The sequence below is a fragment of the Pogona vitticeps genome, chromosome 1, assembly GCF_051106095.1.
Source record: "Pogona vitticeps strain Pit_001003342236 chromosome 1, PviZW2.1, whole genome shotgun sequence".
In the NCBI taxonomy this organism is placed as follows: Eukaryota; Metazoa; Chordata; class Lepidosauria; order Squamata; family Agamidae; genus Pogona; species Pogona vitticeps.
In genome coordinates this window covers 349,770,732-349,789,591 of record NC_135783.1, presented here as the reverse complement: position 1 = coordinate 349,789,591, position 18,860 = coordinate 349,770,732, and the positions used below count along the sequence as shown (strand labels likewise).

At 42.3% G+C, this 18,860-nt stretch overlaps 1 protein-coding gene across 18 annotated transcripts in view; it reads right to left on the bottom strand.

The window, feature by feature from the left end:
- Nucleotides 1-18,860, bottom strand: part of KTN1 (kinectin 1) — a 130,773-nt gene that overhangs the window by 27,601 nt on the left and 84,312 nt on the right. For 10 of the 18 annotated variants that reach the window (XM_072986837.2, XM_072986836.2, XM_078383958.1 and 7 more), the window contains exons 19-32: nucleotides 18,292-18,326; nucleotides 17,275-17,365; nucleotides 14,930-14,998; nucleotides 13,651-13,688; nucleotides 10,862-10,952; nucleotides 10,618-10,686; nucleotides 8,120-8,157; nucleotides 6,938-7,028; nucleotides 6,767-6,835; nucleotides 6,021-6,058; nucleotides 5,500-5,590; nucleotides 5,334-5,402; nucleotides 3,993-4,030; nucleotides 2,225-2,315 (exon numbers count right to left, since the gene is read on the bottom strand). In XM_072986837.2, the coding sequence (XP_072842938.2) occupies nucleotides 2,225-2,315; nucleotides 3,993-4,030; nucleotides 5,334-5,402; nucleotides 5,500-5,590; nucleotides 6,021-6,058; nucleotides 6,767-6,835; nucleotides 6,938-7,028; nucleotides 8,120-8,157; nucleotides 10,618-10,686; nucleotides 10,862-10,952; nucleotides 13,651-13,688; nucleotides 14,930-14,998; nucleotides 17,275-17,365; nucleotides 18,292-18,326 (918 nt within the window). The remainder of the gene's footprint in view (nucleotides 1-2,224; nucleotides 2,316-3,992; nucleotides 4,031-5,333; nucleotides 5,403-5,499; nucleotides 5,591-6,020; nucleotides 6,059-6,766; nucleotides 6,836-6,937; nucleotides 7,029-8,119; nucleotides 8,158-10,617; nucleotides 10,687-10,861; nucleotides 10,953-13,650; nucleotides 13,689-14,929; nucleotides 14,999-17,274; nucleotides 17,366-18,291; nucleotides 18,327-18,860) is intronic. The other 8 variants (XM_078383942.1, XM_072986838.2, XM_078383972.1 and 5 more) reach the window with 1 other exon arrangement.

The window sequence follows — 18,860 nt, the reverse complement described above, 5'->3', positions numbered from 1 at the left end:
CACTGTCCCAAAGCACTCCTAGAAGGAAGGTCTGGCAGATCGTTTCTGGAGCCTTCCTCCCTAGAAAACCCTGAAGGGTGGCCATAAGCTTGGATCAACCTGCCAGCATACTTTCACCTCTTGGTTGTGGTTTACTGCAGTGTTATTGCAACCGCATTGATCGACTAACTTGTTAAAACAGTCCTTCACATCTCTCATATGCTCTCTCAATGAATCTCCAAAGTCAGGGCAAGGTCATGATATCTATACTGCAGATGGGGAGACATCCTGCAGATGAAGGCAGAGGGGATGGTTTGCCTAAGGTCTCCTAGTGATATCTGGACTTGGGACACCCAGGATCACACCTCGGCCAACACCGGACCTCTCAAGAGTCCTTGATTATGTAAGAATACAGAAAGGTAATAACAAGTTTATATGCTAAAAAGGATAAATCACAACCTACAACAAGATTTAGTTTAAAAATAATCAGAGCTCAGCAAAAGATGACATACACCTTGGGATAGAAACATAGGTGTTACTGGTATTGTAGTAGCAGTTGTTATGTGCCATCAAGTAGCTTCTGACTTATGGCAACCCTTTGAAACAGTAGCCCTGTGAATTAGTCCTGCTCAGGCCTTCCTGTATTGAGTCGATCCATCTCATAGTACAATGGTACCTCGCTAGACGATGACCCTGCTGTACGACAAATCTGCAGGATGGTGAGTTTTTTGCAATCGCTATAGCGATTGCGAAATGATGTTTCCTATAAAGGATTTTCGCTTGACGTCGATTAGGTCTGTGCTTCGCGAACCATTTGTTCGCAAGGCGGCGATGTTTTCCAGCTCCGCAAAATGGCTGCCCTGTGTTTTCCGAACTCATGCTTCGCAGGGCAGCCATTTTAACAGCTGATCGGTGCTTGGAAAATGGCTTCCCTATGGGCGATCTTCGTTGGACAACGAGGTAATTTCCCCATTGGAACACATTAAATGGGTGTCAATGCATTCCAATGGGGAAACTGTTTTTGCTGGACGATGTTTTCGCTTAACAGCAATTTCAGGGGAACGAATTATCGTTGTTGTGCAGGGTAACACTGTATTTGATTGTCCTCTTTTCCTGCTGCCATTTCCTTTTCTTAGCCTTATTTGTTTTTTTCCAGTGACTCTTATCTTGTGATATGTGCAAAATATGACAGCCCAGTTTGTTTCTGTTTCTACATAGGTTAAGGCTTGGCTTGATCTAGAAATGCATTTCTTGATCTAGAAATGCAGAGTAAGTGGCATAGATCAAAGTGACTCCAAACAGAAGCCAAGGGGGGAACAGGTGGGCAGATGTGGCCTGGATTATTCAGATTGTTGTTGTTGCTTTTAATCAAAACAGGCTGTGTCCTGTTTGTTGTCTTCACACGAAGCCGACACTCACTGTAAGGCTGCCTAACAAATTCTGACTACTAACAAGCAAGCGTCTGCTTTTCACATCCAGCCCAAATTCGGGACTTTTAAAAAAAAAATCATGAATTCTATGGGCTTGAAAGGGCAATGCAGCTCCCTTAGATGCGGTGCCCCATGGGGAATGATCAGCTGCTAATTAGTTCAATTTTGCACGTCCATTCCACCTTCACCCAAAAGGTGTACGATGAACATATATCATTGGACATTCACAGTAATCCTTCTCCTCTGCTATACGACGTGAAGGTGGGCCAAGACATTTCGGGGAAGAGAGAGACCACTTTGGAAGTTTCACAAGGGAAGCCAGCTGACCCAACAATATGACCGCATGGCCCTTCTAATAAAAGGACTCTTGATTGCCCTGAATGTTTTGACCTTCATTAAATGATAGTACAGGAATTTCAGAGAGAGAGAGAGAGAGAGAGAGAGAAGGCATGGGAAGCTGAAGGAACTCTGGACAGGGCGAAGAGGAACAATCACATGGCGGAAAAAAGTTGCCTTCCTGAGAGAGTCCAAGGATTTCCCGGGCTCCCCCAAAGCCCTTCACCTGCGTAAACACAAGAAACCAGCCTTTTCCAACCTCTCATCCTCTAATTGTGCTGAACTGTAATTCCCAACATTCCCAGAAAGCTACAGAGGATGGGAGCTGCAGTTTGACACATCTGGAGGACAATGGGGTTTGGGAAAGGCTGGGCTAGATCTTCCTTCTCAGCCGTAAGCAGAGGCTGGGCTACAAATTCTAGGCTGAAGATGCTTTCCCCAAATGTGCTTTAAAAAAAAAACAACAACCACATACTTACATTGTTTTTTTGCCTCTGCTGTTCCACTGCATGTTTCAACGACTCCAACTCCTTTTGGAGACCAGCCATCTCTTGCTCTTTTCCCGCAATGCTAAATAAGTCCCGGAGGGGGGGGGAATAAAAATAGAAAGAGTCAGACATAAGCATTCTGTTCAACCCCAACAACTTTTCCTCCAAACAGAAGAGGACATATGAGGGAGAGGCTATAACTCACAGGTTAATCACATGCTTTAGATGCAGGACAGCTCCAGAAAACCCATTTTTGCCCGGTCAGGGGGTGGGGGAATATGCCTGGAAAAGAATCAGCCCCAAAACCCTGGAGAGCTAACAATACTGGGCTCCATGGACCTTTTATTTCATATCATATCTTTTTTTTATTTATAGGAGTCTCGGTGCAGTGGTTAAACCACTGTACTGCAGCCAAAACTCTGTACAAGACCAGGGTTCAATCCCAGGTAGAGCCGGCTCAAAGTTGACTCAGCCTTCCACGGTTGGTAAAATGAGTACCCAGTTTGGGTGGCGGGGAAATATGTAGCCAGCATAATTAACTTGTAAACTGCCCAGAGAGTGCTTTAAGGGCCAGTATATAGGCAGCTTTTTTTGTTTTGCTTTATATGTTGCTTCCCTCCTGAGACTTGGAGGTGGTGTACAATATAATGAAAAACAAGTATCACTAAAAACTCTGTAAATTCTAAATAGTAAAATACAATTAGATCTGCTACAATTAGTACATGGGTTAAAAATCATTTTAAAATCATGCTAACTAAAACAGTAACGAGTTAGATTAAAAACTAAAAGAAGACAGCACAAGGGGTTGCCCCAGGCCTGCTTGCATGGAGCGGTCTTTCCCCCACTGGCTGTTTCACCCTGTTCCAGAGGGTCTTCCCCAAACCCAAGTACAGTTTGAAAGCTTGCTTTTTCTGTATTCTTGAAGGCTTTCACGGCTGGGATCTGATGGTTATTGTGGGTTTTTCGGGCTCTTTGGCCGTGTTCTGAAGGTTGTTCTTCCTGACGTTTCGCCAGTCTCTGTGGCTGGTGTCTTCAGAGGGCAGGAGTAGGAACTCTGTCTGTGCTCTGCTGCAGTTTGTGGGACAGTTGAATATTTATAGCTGTGGGATCTGCCTCTGTCCTTTTCAGGAGATGCAAATCCTAATCCATTTTAATGCCTGAAGTCAGCTGGGATTCTAAATTCCTGTTGGACACCAGAACCAAAGCAGGGGTTTTCTTCAGCACCTGGGGAAGAGTCTTCTGGAGCCCATTGTAGTTTCAGAAACAAAAGCCCAGCAGTCAGCAGCCATACTTATGTTTGTTTATTGGCTACATTGCCATACTACCATTCCACCGTACAGGGCTCAGAGTGGCTACTGCCAATCTCTAGCAAAAAAATTTCAAAGCCTGAAAAGCAACACCAGGTGAACCAATGCAGAGAGAGCAGTGGTGAAAAACTGGGCAGTGAGGAGAGGCAGGAGCATAGGAGACGCAAAGCCCATTAGTCAAAAGTATTTCTTTTCACCCCATCCAGAGCTCAGGAAAATCAATTTTAGAGAAATCACTCTCCCTTCTACTGTGTCGGTTTTCTGAGATGTTAAAGTGGATCATAATTTACAGAAGCTGGCACTGAAATACGTTTGTTAGCCTTAAAGGTGTCACAATACATCCGCACTTTGTTTCCATCTTTTTTGTTTCGCTTTGTTACAACAGAAAACACACACATACACACCGGCCAAACTGGCCACATAACAGCTTACATAGGGTACCAATAACTTACAGCTGCAGGAGTTGTTCATTTTGAACAGCCAGAGATTCCTGAAAGAGATTTGCAAACATCATGTAACAAAAGCAGAAAGGACATTTCCAGGTTTCAATAATATTAAACATGCCACATGGTCAAAGCTGCCTTGGTTTTTTTTGTATATTAACAAGAAACAAAACAAAGCAAAGCAAAATAATAAGAAAAAGCACAGTGTAAGGGCTAACTGCTATATTTAAATGTGAGCTTTCCTGGAACAAGTCCACTTCATCAGACGTAAGCATACTGATACTTACTGTATGTCTGAGTTCACATTAAAATATAGCAGTTAGTCTTTCAGGTGCCAGATTTTTTGTCTCCTTTATTTTGTTTGTTTTTCTTTTTTTTCACGTTGATGGGCCTGCATAGACTAATATGTCTACCACTTCAAAAACAACAACTTGCCCTTTTGTGTATCATTCAGTGGCTAAGACTCCTATCCATAAGCTGGGAAGTCACTAGATCCGGTCTCAATTCAGTCATGAATCTACATGGTGTCTCTGAACAACATGCTTTCTCTTTCACTCTCAAACTAGAAGATGATGACTGTACGTAGGTGTGCCTTCAGCAAACTGTTCTTCCCTTATACAACTTGCATGCCTCCAGTTAGTTTTCCCATGGGAAGCATTTCATTCTGAAAGATGTTGCAGCATGGATGGATGGAGGGAGGGATGGAGAGAAGAGGAGAGAGGGAAGGAAGGAGAGATAGAGACAGACAGACAGATGGATGGATGGATGGATGGAGAGGAGGAGAGAGGAAAGGAGGGAGAGACGGACGGATGGACGGATGGACGGATGGACGGATGAGGCCTTATGGGGTCAAGGGAAGCATTCCTTCACAAACTTCATCTTTTAACAAATGTGGCCCCTGGAACATTAATTTCTTAAATAAATGAATAAATAAATAAACACATTTAAAAGCCTTTTTAAAGGAAAAAATACTTTGGTGGGGGGCAGACAATGTGTGAACATGTGTTTAGCTCTCAAACCGCTGGATGTATCCTACCTCTTCTTCTACAGAGGGCACGATGCTCTGCCTGCCACTTTCTGCTCCTCCTCAACAGCATGGCTGTGATCGGGACACAGAATCGTAGGGCACCTCTCAGCGCATACAAACATCACATGAAAGATCGAGGACTCGGCTGCCTCACCACCAATCAAGACATGGTGCAGGGACATTCTACCCTTCCTCTCTTGAAGAGGACAGGAAGCAGGATTTCAATATACTTGCCCTACTGTACCTCCCAAACATTTCAACTAGAATGATTTCATCCTTATCCTGCTCCACAGCACCTGAAAATCAGCAAGTAAGAGACATACCTGTTCACTGTTCTCCTGCTTTCTTTCTTGAATTTGTGCTCTTAATGACTGATTCTCCTCCTGTACAGTCTGTGTGTGTGTGAGAAAGAGAGAGAGAAATTAGACCTGACTGCCCGGTTTCTAACGCTTGGGGTCTTCTCCCATGAGCTCAGCCACACTTTCATACCTGCAACTCCCTCCTTTGGTGGGAAACCTCCTTCCCCCTCTCGTCTAATAAGGCCTCCATCTTCTGAACTTCTTCTTGCTTCTCTTTCAATCTGCAAACACAGTTTCAAGTTATTGATGTTTGGCAACAAGCAAGCCCCACCAGTTTGTCTCCTCTGTTTTAACGTCTGCTCTGCTCTGCAGTTTGTGTGACAGCCATCTCCGCCCACACAAATCACTTTTGCTTGGCTCTTGGGCAACAAGCTGTAATGCCAAGTTCTCACCATTCATTTGGAAAAGAGACTGAAATGTTGTGTTTTGGACTACAAAATCCCAGAATATCCCAAAAAGGTTAGTCAAAGCTCTGATCTGGAGATGACTGGTCACTCGTTTTGGGTTTTAGCCCATAAGCACTAAAGAAATATATGGTTTCTCTCTCTCTCTCTCTCTTTCACTCCCTCCCGCCAACTACATCAAAAGTCCCAAACAAATAACAAAGGCAGAGGAAAGGGCAAAGAATGGAGCTCCACCTGGCTTACTTACAAAGCCTCAAGGTCCTTGACTGACGAAGCAAGAGAAACCTAATGGAGACAAGACAGAAAGGTTACAGATGCTGTGATAATATGCAGAAAGTCACCCAGCTAAAATCACCCACACCTTCACAAGTCAACTTAGGTTTGAACTGGAGGCTTCCCTGAACATCTCAAAAACCGTTATGTTTTGATTCTGCCTGGGTCTTGTTGTGCCCATTAAGAAAATACTACATACAGAAACTGGCCTTTCATAAGTGGGGGTGAGGAGGGGGAGAGGATCAAGAACAAAATATTGCAGGACTTTAAAAGATGACCAATCTTGTTTCAGTGGGAGCTTTCCTGGACCAAAATCCACCTCTCGAGACCTTTTTATTCCCTCTCTTCACTACCTCTTTCTCTTTGCTATCTTTTTCTCTAGATCTCTCTCTCTCTCTCTCGAGTATAGCAGGACTGCAGCATCCGTAGGAATCAGCTCCTTGCCCCCTGGCAGATACTGAAAAAAGCAGAAGTATTGAATGCTATACACTGCATGGTCTCTGGCTCCCTCTAATGGCCAGTTCTAGTAAATACACTCTGGAAATACAAATATTTCTGAAGTTTTTTATTTTGTATTTTCCGGCAGTGGACAAATGAATGAGCGGATGCAGAACCCGTGGATAAGACAGTTCTCCACTCTACAGTTCTCTCTTCTATATGTTAAGACAGTTCTCCAAAGCCACGCAGCAAAACGGACACAAAGTAAAGGGTTGGAACTACCTGCTCTGCGTTCAGCTGCTCAAGCTCCTTGACTCTGGTGTTCAAGTGCTGCAACGTGTCTTGTTGACCCTTCGGACATTTAGAAAGAAAAAGCACCAGATGAGATGCAAACGTTCCGGACACAGTGACCGAGTTCAAAGCCTCATCCAGATTTCCCCCTTCCGGCTCTACCTGAAGCCACTCTCCTTTCTTTGCCATCTCGCTCTCTTTTTCTCTCAGCGCGGTCTCCAGCCTTCTCACCTGCTCCTCTTTCCCCTTCAGTCTGCAAGAGCAAACACAAAAGAAGGAAAATGTCCATCTAGAAATGCACCGAGCAAGGGGTTGGACTTCGAGAGCCACCATTAAACCCTTTCCCCATCAATCTGTTGCTGCTCTGGCCTTGGCCAGCATGTGCTACAGGGTTAGGAAAGCAACAGTCGCAACCCATGAACAACAACAAAAAAAACACAAAACCCATACAGAGCATTTGTGAAGTATCTTCTTTTTTATTTTATCATGGAACTGAAATCTTGAAATCTTTCTTTTTGTCTGTCCGAAATGCTTTTATAGTTTTCTTCTAGGAAGAAAAGCAGGACGCCCTTTTTCAAGAGACCATTGTGTGAGGGATCTGGGATGAGGATTATATCCTCCCATGGATTAAGGATCTTTATTTGTTAAAAAAATTTTTTATCTCCTACCCTGTATCTGGAAAACTCACAAGGAAGTATCGTCAGTAAGACAACACAGACCGACATGAAGGAATTCAGCAAAATGGAAAGAGGAACCACTGTCTTTTCAAAATCATGACTTGATATTCCAGAACTCTTTAGATTGCCTTTATCCTCTTATCTGGATTATGGTTGTTGTTCTATACTATCACATGGCCCCCGATTTATGGTGACCCCATTAATGAGTGACCTTGAAAATGTCCTTTCCTCAACAGCCTTGCTCAGCTCTTGCAAACCCAAGTCTGTGGTTTCCTTTAGGGAGTCAATTCATCTCATATTTGGTCTTCCTCTTTCCCTTATCCAGTTTAGGCATGTGGAAATTTGCTCTGTTAGATCAAAAAAGCCAAAGTATACTCATTGAGTCTCAAAACATTTTTTTTTAATTTCCTTTTTGGCTGAAGTAATTTTAAACTGACATGATTAATCTAACTCCAATGACATAATCCAAAATAAGGGACTAAAAGAAGGCTAAAGAGTTGTTTAATTTTGGATTGTCTTTTTAAAAAAGTCAACTTATTGAAACAGCAATTTACAACAAAGGAAGAGGCCAAATCAAAACACGTTAAAAACAAAACAAAAAAAACCACATTCTATTAATAAAAATGGCCAAGGGACACCTAATATTTTGGGCAGTAGCCATACTTACAGATTCTGAAGTTCTTTGATCTCTTGTGCAACTGATATCTACAGAAAGAGCATAATATGTATATGGTTACTCTGAAAAGAAGCACAAAGTAAATGTAAATAGCAATACTAAGAGGGCATGTTTAAAAGCAAGCCGATGAATCCTTTACCATAAAACAAAGAGAAGTCCCAGAAGATTAATTGGCATTTATAGAAGTAGTTAAGGGGTGATACTCATTAAGCCTCTACTGAAATATTTTCCCTTTACAAAATCACGATTTATAACTTTTTTAAAAATGGGGAAGCAGCTTTGAATGAAGAAGTACTTTAAATGCATTAAATCAACAGACCCATACCCTGTTGGTAACTCCTTACACTCCATGAGAGCACAGACGTGTCACAGAGATTACTAGTAACTGGTTTATGGCCATCCAGCAGCTACGTTTATACCTTGGGAAGAGTTACAATCAAGACCTTGTTAAAAATCGAATCCTCTAATAACTGAAATGTGTTGTTACCATTAATTGTGCAAAAACCATTGCATTTCTGAATAAGGAATGATGAAGGCCATCCAATTCACAACTGAAGTTGGGGAAAGTTCTTACCAAAACACAAACATAATTCCCTCCAATTCCTACCCACTTAGCCGGCCGGACAGAACATGTGATAACTCCTCACAGCTCCAGTCTCTTCCTTTAAAATATATTGGTAATGTCATAGCCCCCACCTTGTGGTGATTTTGCATGGACTGTTCAGGTAGAATTTGAAATCACAGCAATGCAGAGCTGAAAGAGGACCTCAAGGATCATCAACTCTAGCCCTCGAGGAAGCAGGTAATCCACCCACAGGTAATCTATCCCTGACAGACAGCCATTTAACCTCGGCTTAGAATCCTCCCATAAAGAAGAGTCCACCACCTTCTGGTCTAGTGCAAACAGCATGCTTTGAACCTTCCCTAACACGCTAAAGAAAAACAACAACTAATATTTCCAGGTTCTGGCTGTTTATTTCCTTGTCAATGGATTAAGCTACTCATCTGGACAGGATGGCTCATATCATAAACTATCTGGGAGGCAGGGAGCAAGAGTGCTCAACAATTGCACAAGTGCACTTGCGGATTAGCTGGTTTCAGATCACAGGGGGGAAAGCTGATGAAAACTAGTATTATTAACCAGTAAAAGCATTCAGAGATGACCAGTGAAAGATGTACATCAACATGATATACTGATAAGCAAAGAGAAGATTCAGGGACCCAATGATGAAATGGTGCCCCTCCCCACCACCTTCTGATGAAGCCAGTAGAGCCTTTGAAATGTGCTATTTCAAAGTTCAGTTCCATGAAAACAATCTATTTTAGAAGTGCATGCAAATGACCAAAGAAGAGTTTTTATAGGGTTGGAAGCATGGCAAAGCAATGTATCGAGTCTATACAGAATCCTATTCATCTCTCTAGTGATGGAGGAATCTTGCCAACATCCTAGCTCAGCTCTAGGAATATCTGAATGGTTTTGTACAGGTGCCGAGAAGCCCATGCATGTTAAGTAACGGTATGGGTTCTGATGCTGCTGATTTACAACTCCTTTAATAAAATACATTGTATTTTTTTGTTTGTTTATAATATATTTACCCTGCCTTTCTCCATAAAAAGGACTCAAAGTGAGTTACATCATTAAAAGACAGTATTCAAAGCAGCAATAGTGAGCATACCAATAGAGTTTGAATAGGCTGAAATTTTGCCCATCTACTTCTGAAGTCAGAAATTGTGGCCCAGATATAAAGGTCTACAGCTGTTCCCTGCTACAAAATAATGTAGTTCTTCGACTGTCATAAAGTTAGTTAATTAATGATTCAAGTTTCAGATAAGTTAAATTCTCATGTGAAGAAAACATGTTAAAGGTCTAAAACAAAAAAGAGAGTCCTTTTTTGGTTGCAACACAACACAACACACAGAAGTTACTGCAAGCATCCCTTCTTATGTGTGATACAGAACACCTCTTGAAAGATAAAGAGTTTGCTCTCTGCATTCTTTACATATACTTGCAAATCCAAAACAACGTAAAAACAATGAAAGGGCTGCTCACGTGTGAGCAGGTGTCATCTCTTCTTCACTAACCAACAGGGATTGAACACAGCTGATTTGTCAACTAAGCGTTGCAAATCCTAAATATTCCATAAATATATATAATGCTCAGCTTAGTGGCAACTAAAAGAGCCCTGCCTCTCCGGGCAGAAGTGCCTTCCCCCAAGATTTAAATCAACTTATTTTTTTTAAATAAAATCAAATTGGATTTTTGTTGACGACTTAATTTTTTTTAAAAATCATTTTGTTAAAAATTGTGATTAAAATCAATTATTTTTTTAAATTTGATTTTTATCCATCCTGTGTCCTCCCCTGCCCCCGCCCCCTTGCTGTTGGGTCCCATCTGGACAGGAAAAGAGGGAGAAAAACTTTGCAAAGCAAAGGGCCCCCCATGCAAGCCCCCTTCCAGCTGTTGGCTCAGAACTCAACGACCAATTTACCTGTGCCTCCTTCTCAAGGTGGGCCTTTCCTACTTCTTCTTTCAGAGCCTCTATTTCCTGTGTCAAAGCCTTTTCAATGACAAAACAGACAAGATTGGACAAGGGAGACTAAAACGTCACAGAAAAATGAAAAGAGTGGATGCAGAAAGTAAAAACGGATTACTCCAAAAAATGTAAGGCAAGGATGCACATAAGTAATTAATGCCAGAGAGAGGAGTGGCTCACAAGAAGGTCGCTGGCTTACCATGACCGTTTTCTCCTTGGTTGCAACTTTCAGCACTTCGGCTTGAAGCAGCTCTTCCACCGACTTGATCTTCCCGTCTTTTTCACTAATTCTTTAGGGAGGGAAGAAAACAAAAAGAAAAGATCGAGAGATCACACTGGTACAGACGTGCTCCTGAGTGCCCATTTAGAGTACGCTCCCTCACCCCCAGCGTCAGAAGGGGAGAGCTTTCCATGGCATGTAAAGGAAGTGCTTTTTAGCATTTGACTGGGACATGTTTCAGAGAGGCAAGAAACAATGGCTATAGTCTAAAGACGTTGACTGAGCAATCATGACTATACCTAAAAACAAATAAACCAATTCAGAAGGAGATATATCAGTTATCTATGAACTCACTCATGCATGGAATAGCTGAGGGTATTCTGCTAAAGACAGCAGCTTTGATTAAAGGAACACTATTGGTCCTCTTTTAGCTTGAAAACAGTATCTCTTTTTAAATATCTCCATTTTTTCTATTCTATACAATGAGCTGATTCAGATGCAGCACTAAATCATAGCTTAGCTTTACCAAAACAGCCCTTGCTTCTGCAGCCAAGCCCCTCTTCAGGAACAGACTGGACACTTTTGTCTTAGATTGACCGTAGCTTGCAGTGTCACACAAGCCTAGACACACTGGAGTTACTCTTCCTTATGGTTATTGGAAACAAACCATGGAGCTGGCCAGCTTTTCCTAACAACATTTAAGAAGAATTGTTCTCAACTTAGTAAAGGTTCCCCTTGACAATTTTGTCCAGTCGTGTCCAACTCTAGGCAGTGGTGCTCATCTCCATTTCCAACCCATAGAGCTAGCGTTTGTCCGCAGACAATCCTCTGTGGTCACGTGGCCAGCGCAACTAGATATAGAACGCCTTTTATCTTCCCACCGAGGTGTTCCCTATTTATCTACTTGCATTTTCGATGCTTTCGAACTGCTAGGTTGGCAGGGGCTGGGACAAGCGACAGGAGCTCACTCCGTCGCGTGGATTCGATCTTACAACTGCAGGTGATCTGACCTTACAGCACAGAGGCTTCAGCAGTTTCAAAAACAGAAACAATGCTTCCATTTTCTTCACGGCCACACTGGAGAAGGACAGCAGTAGGAAAGGCTAAAACCTGTATGTAGGTAAACACTTTTTACCTAAGAAACCCTAAAAAGGGTTGCCATAAGTCAGAACTCACTTGATGGCACATTATGATGATGATGATGATGTAAAGGTTCTGCTCTAAATAGGTTGATTTCGTACATCATAGACCCAGTTTGGATACAGTAATAATAAACACTGGACTAACCAGGATGTTGTGCTATGTGTGGAAAAAAAAGACAACACCTGTCCTGTATGGAATACCTGGGACTTTAAATGGAAAATCCAAATATTCAGCATTTTTCACAAGCAAACAGCCAAAATCCTCTTGTGCTGGTACCATGTTAAGGGCATAACATTTGGAGGTGAATTGCCTCAAGTTAAGAAATCACCGCAGACATTATGTGTCGTATTTGTTACCCTGTTGAACAGCTGTGTTTGAAACTTCTTGTTATAAGGGATTTCTGTAGAATTTTTTAAAAACTTTAAATAAAAATGTATCATAAAACAGTTCAGTATACAAAGCACAGCAGCCCCCAATATTATAATGCAAAAATATATATTTTTTAATTTGTGGCCAGTTCTTTTTTTTCCTCTAAAAGTCTGCTCACCTAGCTTTCCCTGATGGGTTATAAAGCGGTTAACACTAAATTATCTTTCATAAATAATATAACTAGAAGTTAATATTACTTTTGACCCAAAGAGTAGTTCTGGTTACTCACAAGTGTGACTTTTTAAAGGCAATTCAAAACATTTTGAAAAGTGTTTGAACATGATATTTTTCCAGTTTTATGTTATCTTCTCACGACTTCTAAGTGACAAGGGAAGTATTTTGTTTCAACCTTTTGTATTTCCAAGACGCAATATCATCACTGGCCACCACTGGGCACTTCAGAGAGCATTGGAGAATATTTCTCTATTTTCTGCCTGGCTGATACGGATAATGACATCACACTACGGATTGCTTTTGCCAGTGTTTCAGAAATGACAATAAAAGCAAGCTGACAGCTACAAAAATAGCACAACGGCTAGAATCTTATTAGTAACATACACTGGCATAGGCGGCAGTGGTGAACTGCTGCTAGTTAGTTGGCACATGTATTCTTCTTCATAGACGTCACATGACTGGTGTGCAACAAGGTACTGTAGAAAAGCACCCACTTCTTAACTAGCAGCAATTCACTGCTGTGATTCACAGTTTGTTTTCATAGCATCATACAATAGAATTGTCCTCACTGACTGTAGCGAACCAGAGGAGATTAAGCACACTCCCAGCATGCACCCTGGGAACATGTCAATTAGCCACGGCAACTTACATAGGTTAGGCATCCTTCAGTCTCGAAAGACTATGGTAACGTGCTCTGTCTAGAGGACTTGGAACAGCGTCTAGTGTGGCTGAGAAGGCCAATTCGAGAGTGACCATCCCTTCCACACTGAGGACAAATACAGTCTGTACCCCGTCTAGCTCCCTGATGTTGCTGCTTTTCTGGCTTTCTCTTTGCCTTGGCCTGCTGGACAAGGGTCTCTTCAAATTGGGAGAGGCCATGATGCAATGCCTGCCTCCAGGCTGAACACTCAGATGTCAGGGTTTCCCACGGCAACTTACATAACCCCTCCATGATCAACAATAGTATTTTGGCTGCATAGAATATTCTGAATCTGAAAAATAGGAATCTGCTGGCTACTTACACTTTTTGCAATTCTTCCACCAAAGATGCAAAGGAAACCTTGGGGGGGGGGGGGAATACAAAATATCACAGACATTTATAGAGAGAAATTCAAGTCAACTTGACTGCAAGTCCCAGTAAGTAAGAAAACTAACATAGATATTGATTTCTTTATTCATCAATTGCCTATCCTTCTAACAGACATGATAACTTAGAAACACTTCACAAATCTTTGCAAGCATGCCCTCCCCATTGGATATTCTTCATTTTGGACGGCACACTTATACAAGCAGGAAAGCTGGCCATCCTATGCAATTTATTTCTTACACAACATAGAGGAAAGTTGAGGGATAGTAGCTTGCTTGCTTTATTTGTTTGTTTGTTTAACTTATATGCCGCCCAAACTACCCAAAGGTCTCTGGGCGGTTTACAACAATTTAAATACAATAAAAAGATAAAAATAATTAAAATACAATTAAAAATACAGTGCTCTAAAAACTGCCATCAGGAACCACAGCTGATATTATTTTAATTAAAAACCATCTGGAACAGGAAGGTTTTGACCTGGCGCCGAAACATCATCAATGTCAGCGCCAGACGAATCTGACTCAGGATGGCGTTCCATAGTCTGGGGGCAGCTGCCGAAAAGGCCCTTTGTCTACCAGCCATCCGTCTTACCCCTTTGAGGGATAGCTATTTCCAAAGGGCCCTCTGGCTAGATCTTAATGGCCAGGTAGGTTCATATGGAAGGTTATGATACCCTCACTGAATTCCCGGCACAGACGTACTGGTTACTGATTTATTGATGCAAGCCATTTCACCAGTCTGACATAATATGTTTGTCTTTGAGTTTCAATAGCATATTGAACATTTTTAACAAAAAAAAATGGATTGTAAAATTTCTGCAAGCACGACTATCACTTTCTAAGTTTTAGTTAGCACATTTTGAGAATGCAACTGAAATAGGTTTCTCCTTCATTCCTCATTAGCAGACTTCAGGAATGTTTGCCACCAGATCTAAGGCTTCAAGGCCATGACTCTTTGAAGTTGACTTCAATGAATAGACAAACAGAGGTATATCATAAAACATCACTGGGAGAGCCAAGAAAGTGCATCTTGCCTAAGGCCACAAGTTTTGTAGCATCTTGCCTAAGGCACAAGTTTTGTAAGTTATGAAACTTGGAACTTAGAAAGTATAAGTTCGCACTTAAATCACTCAACAGATTACAATGAGCAACAACCATTACTGAATACTAGTCTTCTACTGATAAAGATTACTGCTTAAAAAACGGAGGACATACCTGTTCTGTTTGCACCTTCTGAAGATTTTCAACTTCTTTTTTCAAGGCGGTGTTCTCTGTTTTCAATAACTTTCAGAGACAAAAGAAAAGCAAAACATTGCTATAGAACTGTTATAAAAGATACACATTACCACAAAAGGGAGGAGAATCTTTGAACACTCTGAAAAGATTTACCAAAAACATTTATTGTGTGTAGACATGCTTTACATACAAGTAAGTAAAAAAAATGTAATACACATTCTGACCCGTGGGAGAAAAGCCAGGCTGTGTGGCCTTAGGCAAGCTGCACAGTCCCAAGGTGACCCCCCCAAAGAAGGGAAGGGTAAATAAAAACCCATCTGAACACTCTTTACCTAAGAAACCCAGAAAGGGTTGCCATAAGTCAGAACTCACTTTATGGCACATGATGATGATGATAATGATGTAAAGGTTGTGCTCTAAATAGGTGGATTTCATGTACATCATAGACCCAGTTTGGATACAGTAATAATAAACACTGGACTAAGATTTATCTTGTGTGTTTACAAGAGGGTGGCCTTCTGGCCTCAAATGCATGTGGATGTGCTGTAGACAGGAAAGCCACCCTCCTGTAAAAACACATTGTAAATACTTTGTAGATGATGTACAAGATCGTGCCACAGAGGGAAAAAAAGGCAGAATTTACATGAGTGAGATCCCTTCCTGACATAGTACTGCTTCGCAACCTGCTTTCTCTCTGATCAAAGTAAAACCTCTTAAGCAGCTGCTCCCCTTCAACCAACCATCAGCCGTGGTTCACTCTAACTTCTGATTGGCTGATGCAGGGATTTGGAAATGCAACCTTCAGGGAGCTCTTACGTCATTCCGCATATGGCCAAAGGGAAGAGAAAGAATAAAAGAAGAACTGCGTGCCTGAGGTCAAATGGATTCTTTGGACTTCCCAAAGGACATCCAGTAAGGAAACACAGGAATACTACTGTAGTTGTAGAAGGGGCAGCCATGTTAGCCTGTGCAAGCACTCTGGGTGAAAACAATTTTTTTTAAAAAAAAATTAAAGACAAAAACATGGTAGCATCCTGAAGTCTAGCTTTTACATTTTTTTCATGTGAGCTTTTGTGGACTAGTCCACTTCATCAGATTTGTACAACAAAAGTTCATATTAAAAAAAATTAAAAAGCTAGTCTTTACAGTGCCATCATGTTTTTCTTTTTTTACTTTTTCTTTTGTTTTCACATGAATAGTATTCATGTGAAAGTTCCAAATAGAGTAGTCCTAGAACGAGCTGGAATTTTTAGCCTGTCTACATTACTGAAACAGCAACATCTACGTTGGCTCAGGCATGTTGTGAGAATGGCTGATGGTCAGATTCTAAAAGGTCTGGAGAATTAGTGCAGGGAAATCGCCCCAGAGGGAGACCACAGCTGCAATACAAGGAGATCTGCAAGCGGGATGTGAAGGCCTTAGGAATGGACCTCAACAGATGGGAAACCCTGACCTCTGAGCATTCAGCCTGGAGGCAGGCGGTGCATCACGGCCTCTCCCAATTTGAAGAGACCCTTGTCCAGCAGGCCGAGGCAAAGAGGCAGTCCCGAAACCAGCAAAAACAGGGAGCAGGACAAGGGACAGATTGTATTTGTCTTCAGTGTGGAAGGGATGGTCACTCTCAAATTGGCCTCCTCAGCCACACTAGATGCTGTTCCAAGTCCTCCAAACAGAGCATTTTACCATAGTCTCTTGAGACTGAAGGATGCCTAATCAAATGTCAGCAACCAAAAGCACATGAGTTGCAGACTCAGCAGTTCAATTACAACACCTAATGACAGTGAGTGGTCTCAACATTTATATTATCAGTCCTGCTGTCTTGCTCTATATTATTTTAATTATCACTATTTAAACTGTTGGTTGTTTTATCTTTATATTTTGATTTTATATTATTACGTTCATTTTTCGGAATCGCGTATGTTTTATATGTTTAATATGCAAACCGCCCAGAGTGACCTTGTAGCCAGATGGGCGGTATAGAAGCCCAATGAACAAACGAACGAACAAATACATTCTTCTCTCCTTTTGCCCACTTTTTTATAATCTTCCATCTAAGCAGGAATGTTGGCTAGATGTTCCCATCATTTCCCAGAAAGTGTGGAAATGGGGAAAAGGTTTGTGTAATAAAGCCAGCATATCCGCAAATGGAGTAGAGAAATGGAAAAAGATGGATTAAGAGCAAAGGAGATACTGCGGCTTTAATCGGGGTACAACACAATGACTTGTAGATAGAAAAGTCACATATGCTTTGGGTGCACGACGGTATTAGCCAGCGCATCGCCAGCTCTAGATGAGGCAAGTGCTATCCTTGCACAGATTTTTACCTTTAATTCTTCTGCCTTGTTTACTGTTTCAATAAGCCCAGTTTCAAGGAGTTCTTCAACCTCTTTTATTTTGCCGTCCTTCTCCGTAATGCTGAAAGGAGGGAAAGGTGCACATTGAGAACTTCATCCCAAAACCAGCCACAGCTATCAGGATTAGAATCTCAGGCAGTGAGTAAGACCATCCCACAGCCATTGCTGTGGCCCAGCAGTGAGAGCACACCTGAACAGAACAGGTAAGGCTGCTTTCATCACCGTTCCCTCTAGCCCGGGGGGGGGGGTCACTTCCTGGCTCCCTGGGTGGGGCCACTCTTTCAGCTTGAGGGCCAGATTCTACTTCAGAGGACTTCAAACGGGCCGCACTCTAGCTGTGGGTGGGGCCAAAGGCAAAAAAGAGGGGCCAAAAATTAACCTATTTTAGCTGAAAGCTCCTACTGCCAGTAACTAAGCTCAAGAGGGATATTTCATGCTTCCAGAAAGCTGGGAAATCACCAGCTGCTAGCATCCTGGAGCCAAAGAGGTGTGGCCACCTCGGGAACCCTAAGGGCCATTATGGAAGCCCAGGAGGGCTGGATTCAGTTCAAGGAACTGAGGTTTCAGCAGTAGCTGAAGCTGCTTCTCCAGGGCCTAGGAAGAAGGTCCTCCCAAGCTGGCTACCTGAAATATTAAGTGGAGATGCCAGGAATAAAAGATGGGGCCTCCACATACCAATCAGGTCTATCGTCAGAACCACTGCAGCCGTCCCCCTTGGGCTGTAAAGACAGACTTTTGTATGCATACTGTACGTGGTTGTCTAATGGCAATCCTGTAAACATCTCCATTTCTAGCAGATTCTCCTTCATGCAACGGTCATGACACCAAGTATATGGCTGACTGTATGAAGGGAAGCCCACCACGGTGTGTGTGTGTGGGGGAACTCTGCTGCACAATCACGTTTACACGCGCTGTTTTTCTCCGCTGGGTCTCAGCCTAAGAGTTTTCCATCATTTGGAAGGCAATCAAAAGGCCACATGGTCTTACCTTCTTTCCATTTGCTCCAACACTTCCTTATTAACCTAAAAAAAAAGGAAGAAGGGGCGAGTGTATGTTGGCTTAGTAAATAAGACAACAGCTTAAAATTCAGCTCACATCTTCACTGGATGCCCAAACGTTGCCCTTGACATTTTAATACGGGGATGGGCAATATATATGCCCCCCCCCGCCCCCAGCAACTCCCTCAAGTTTTAAAAAAAGGTTTGGTGAACTCGCACAAAAAAATGGAGGGGGGGGAGAGGAATTGCAGAAGCTACTCGCAAAATTCAGAGAGGGTTATGCACAGCCCCCATATCTCTGGGGGGATTGTGCATTTGTCAATTTGATGTCTGAAGCTGACCGTGCAGGTGTTACCTTCTCCCAGTGTGGTGGTGATAATCAACAATTCAACACCCAGGGGCAGCCCCGGCTTGACAGCTGGACAGCTGCTAGCTCTGCCTATGAGTAAAGCCAGCTTAGACTCCCATTAAGCAAGTGCTTTGGAGCTGTCACTATTACTCAAGCAAAGAGGTCCTGTTTTATCTGTTGTGAGCTACCTTGGGAAGAAAGGCGGCATA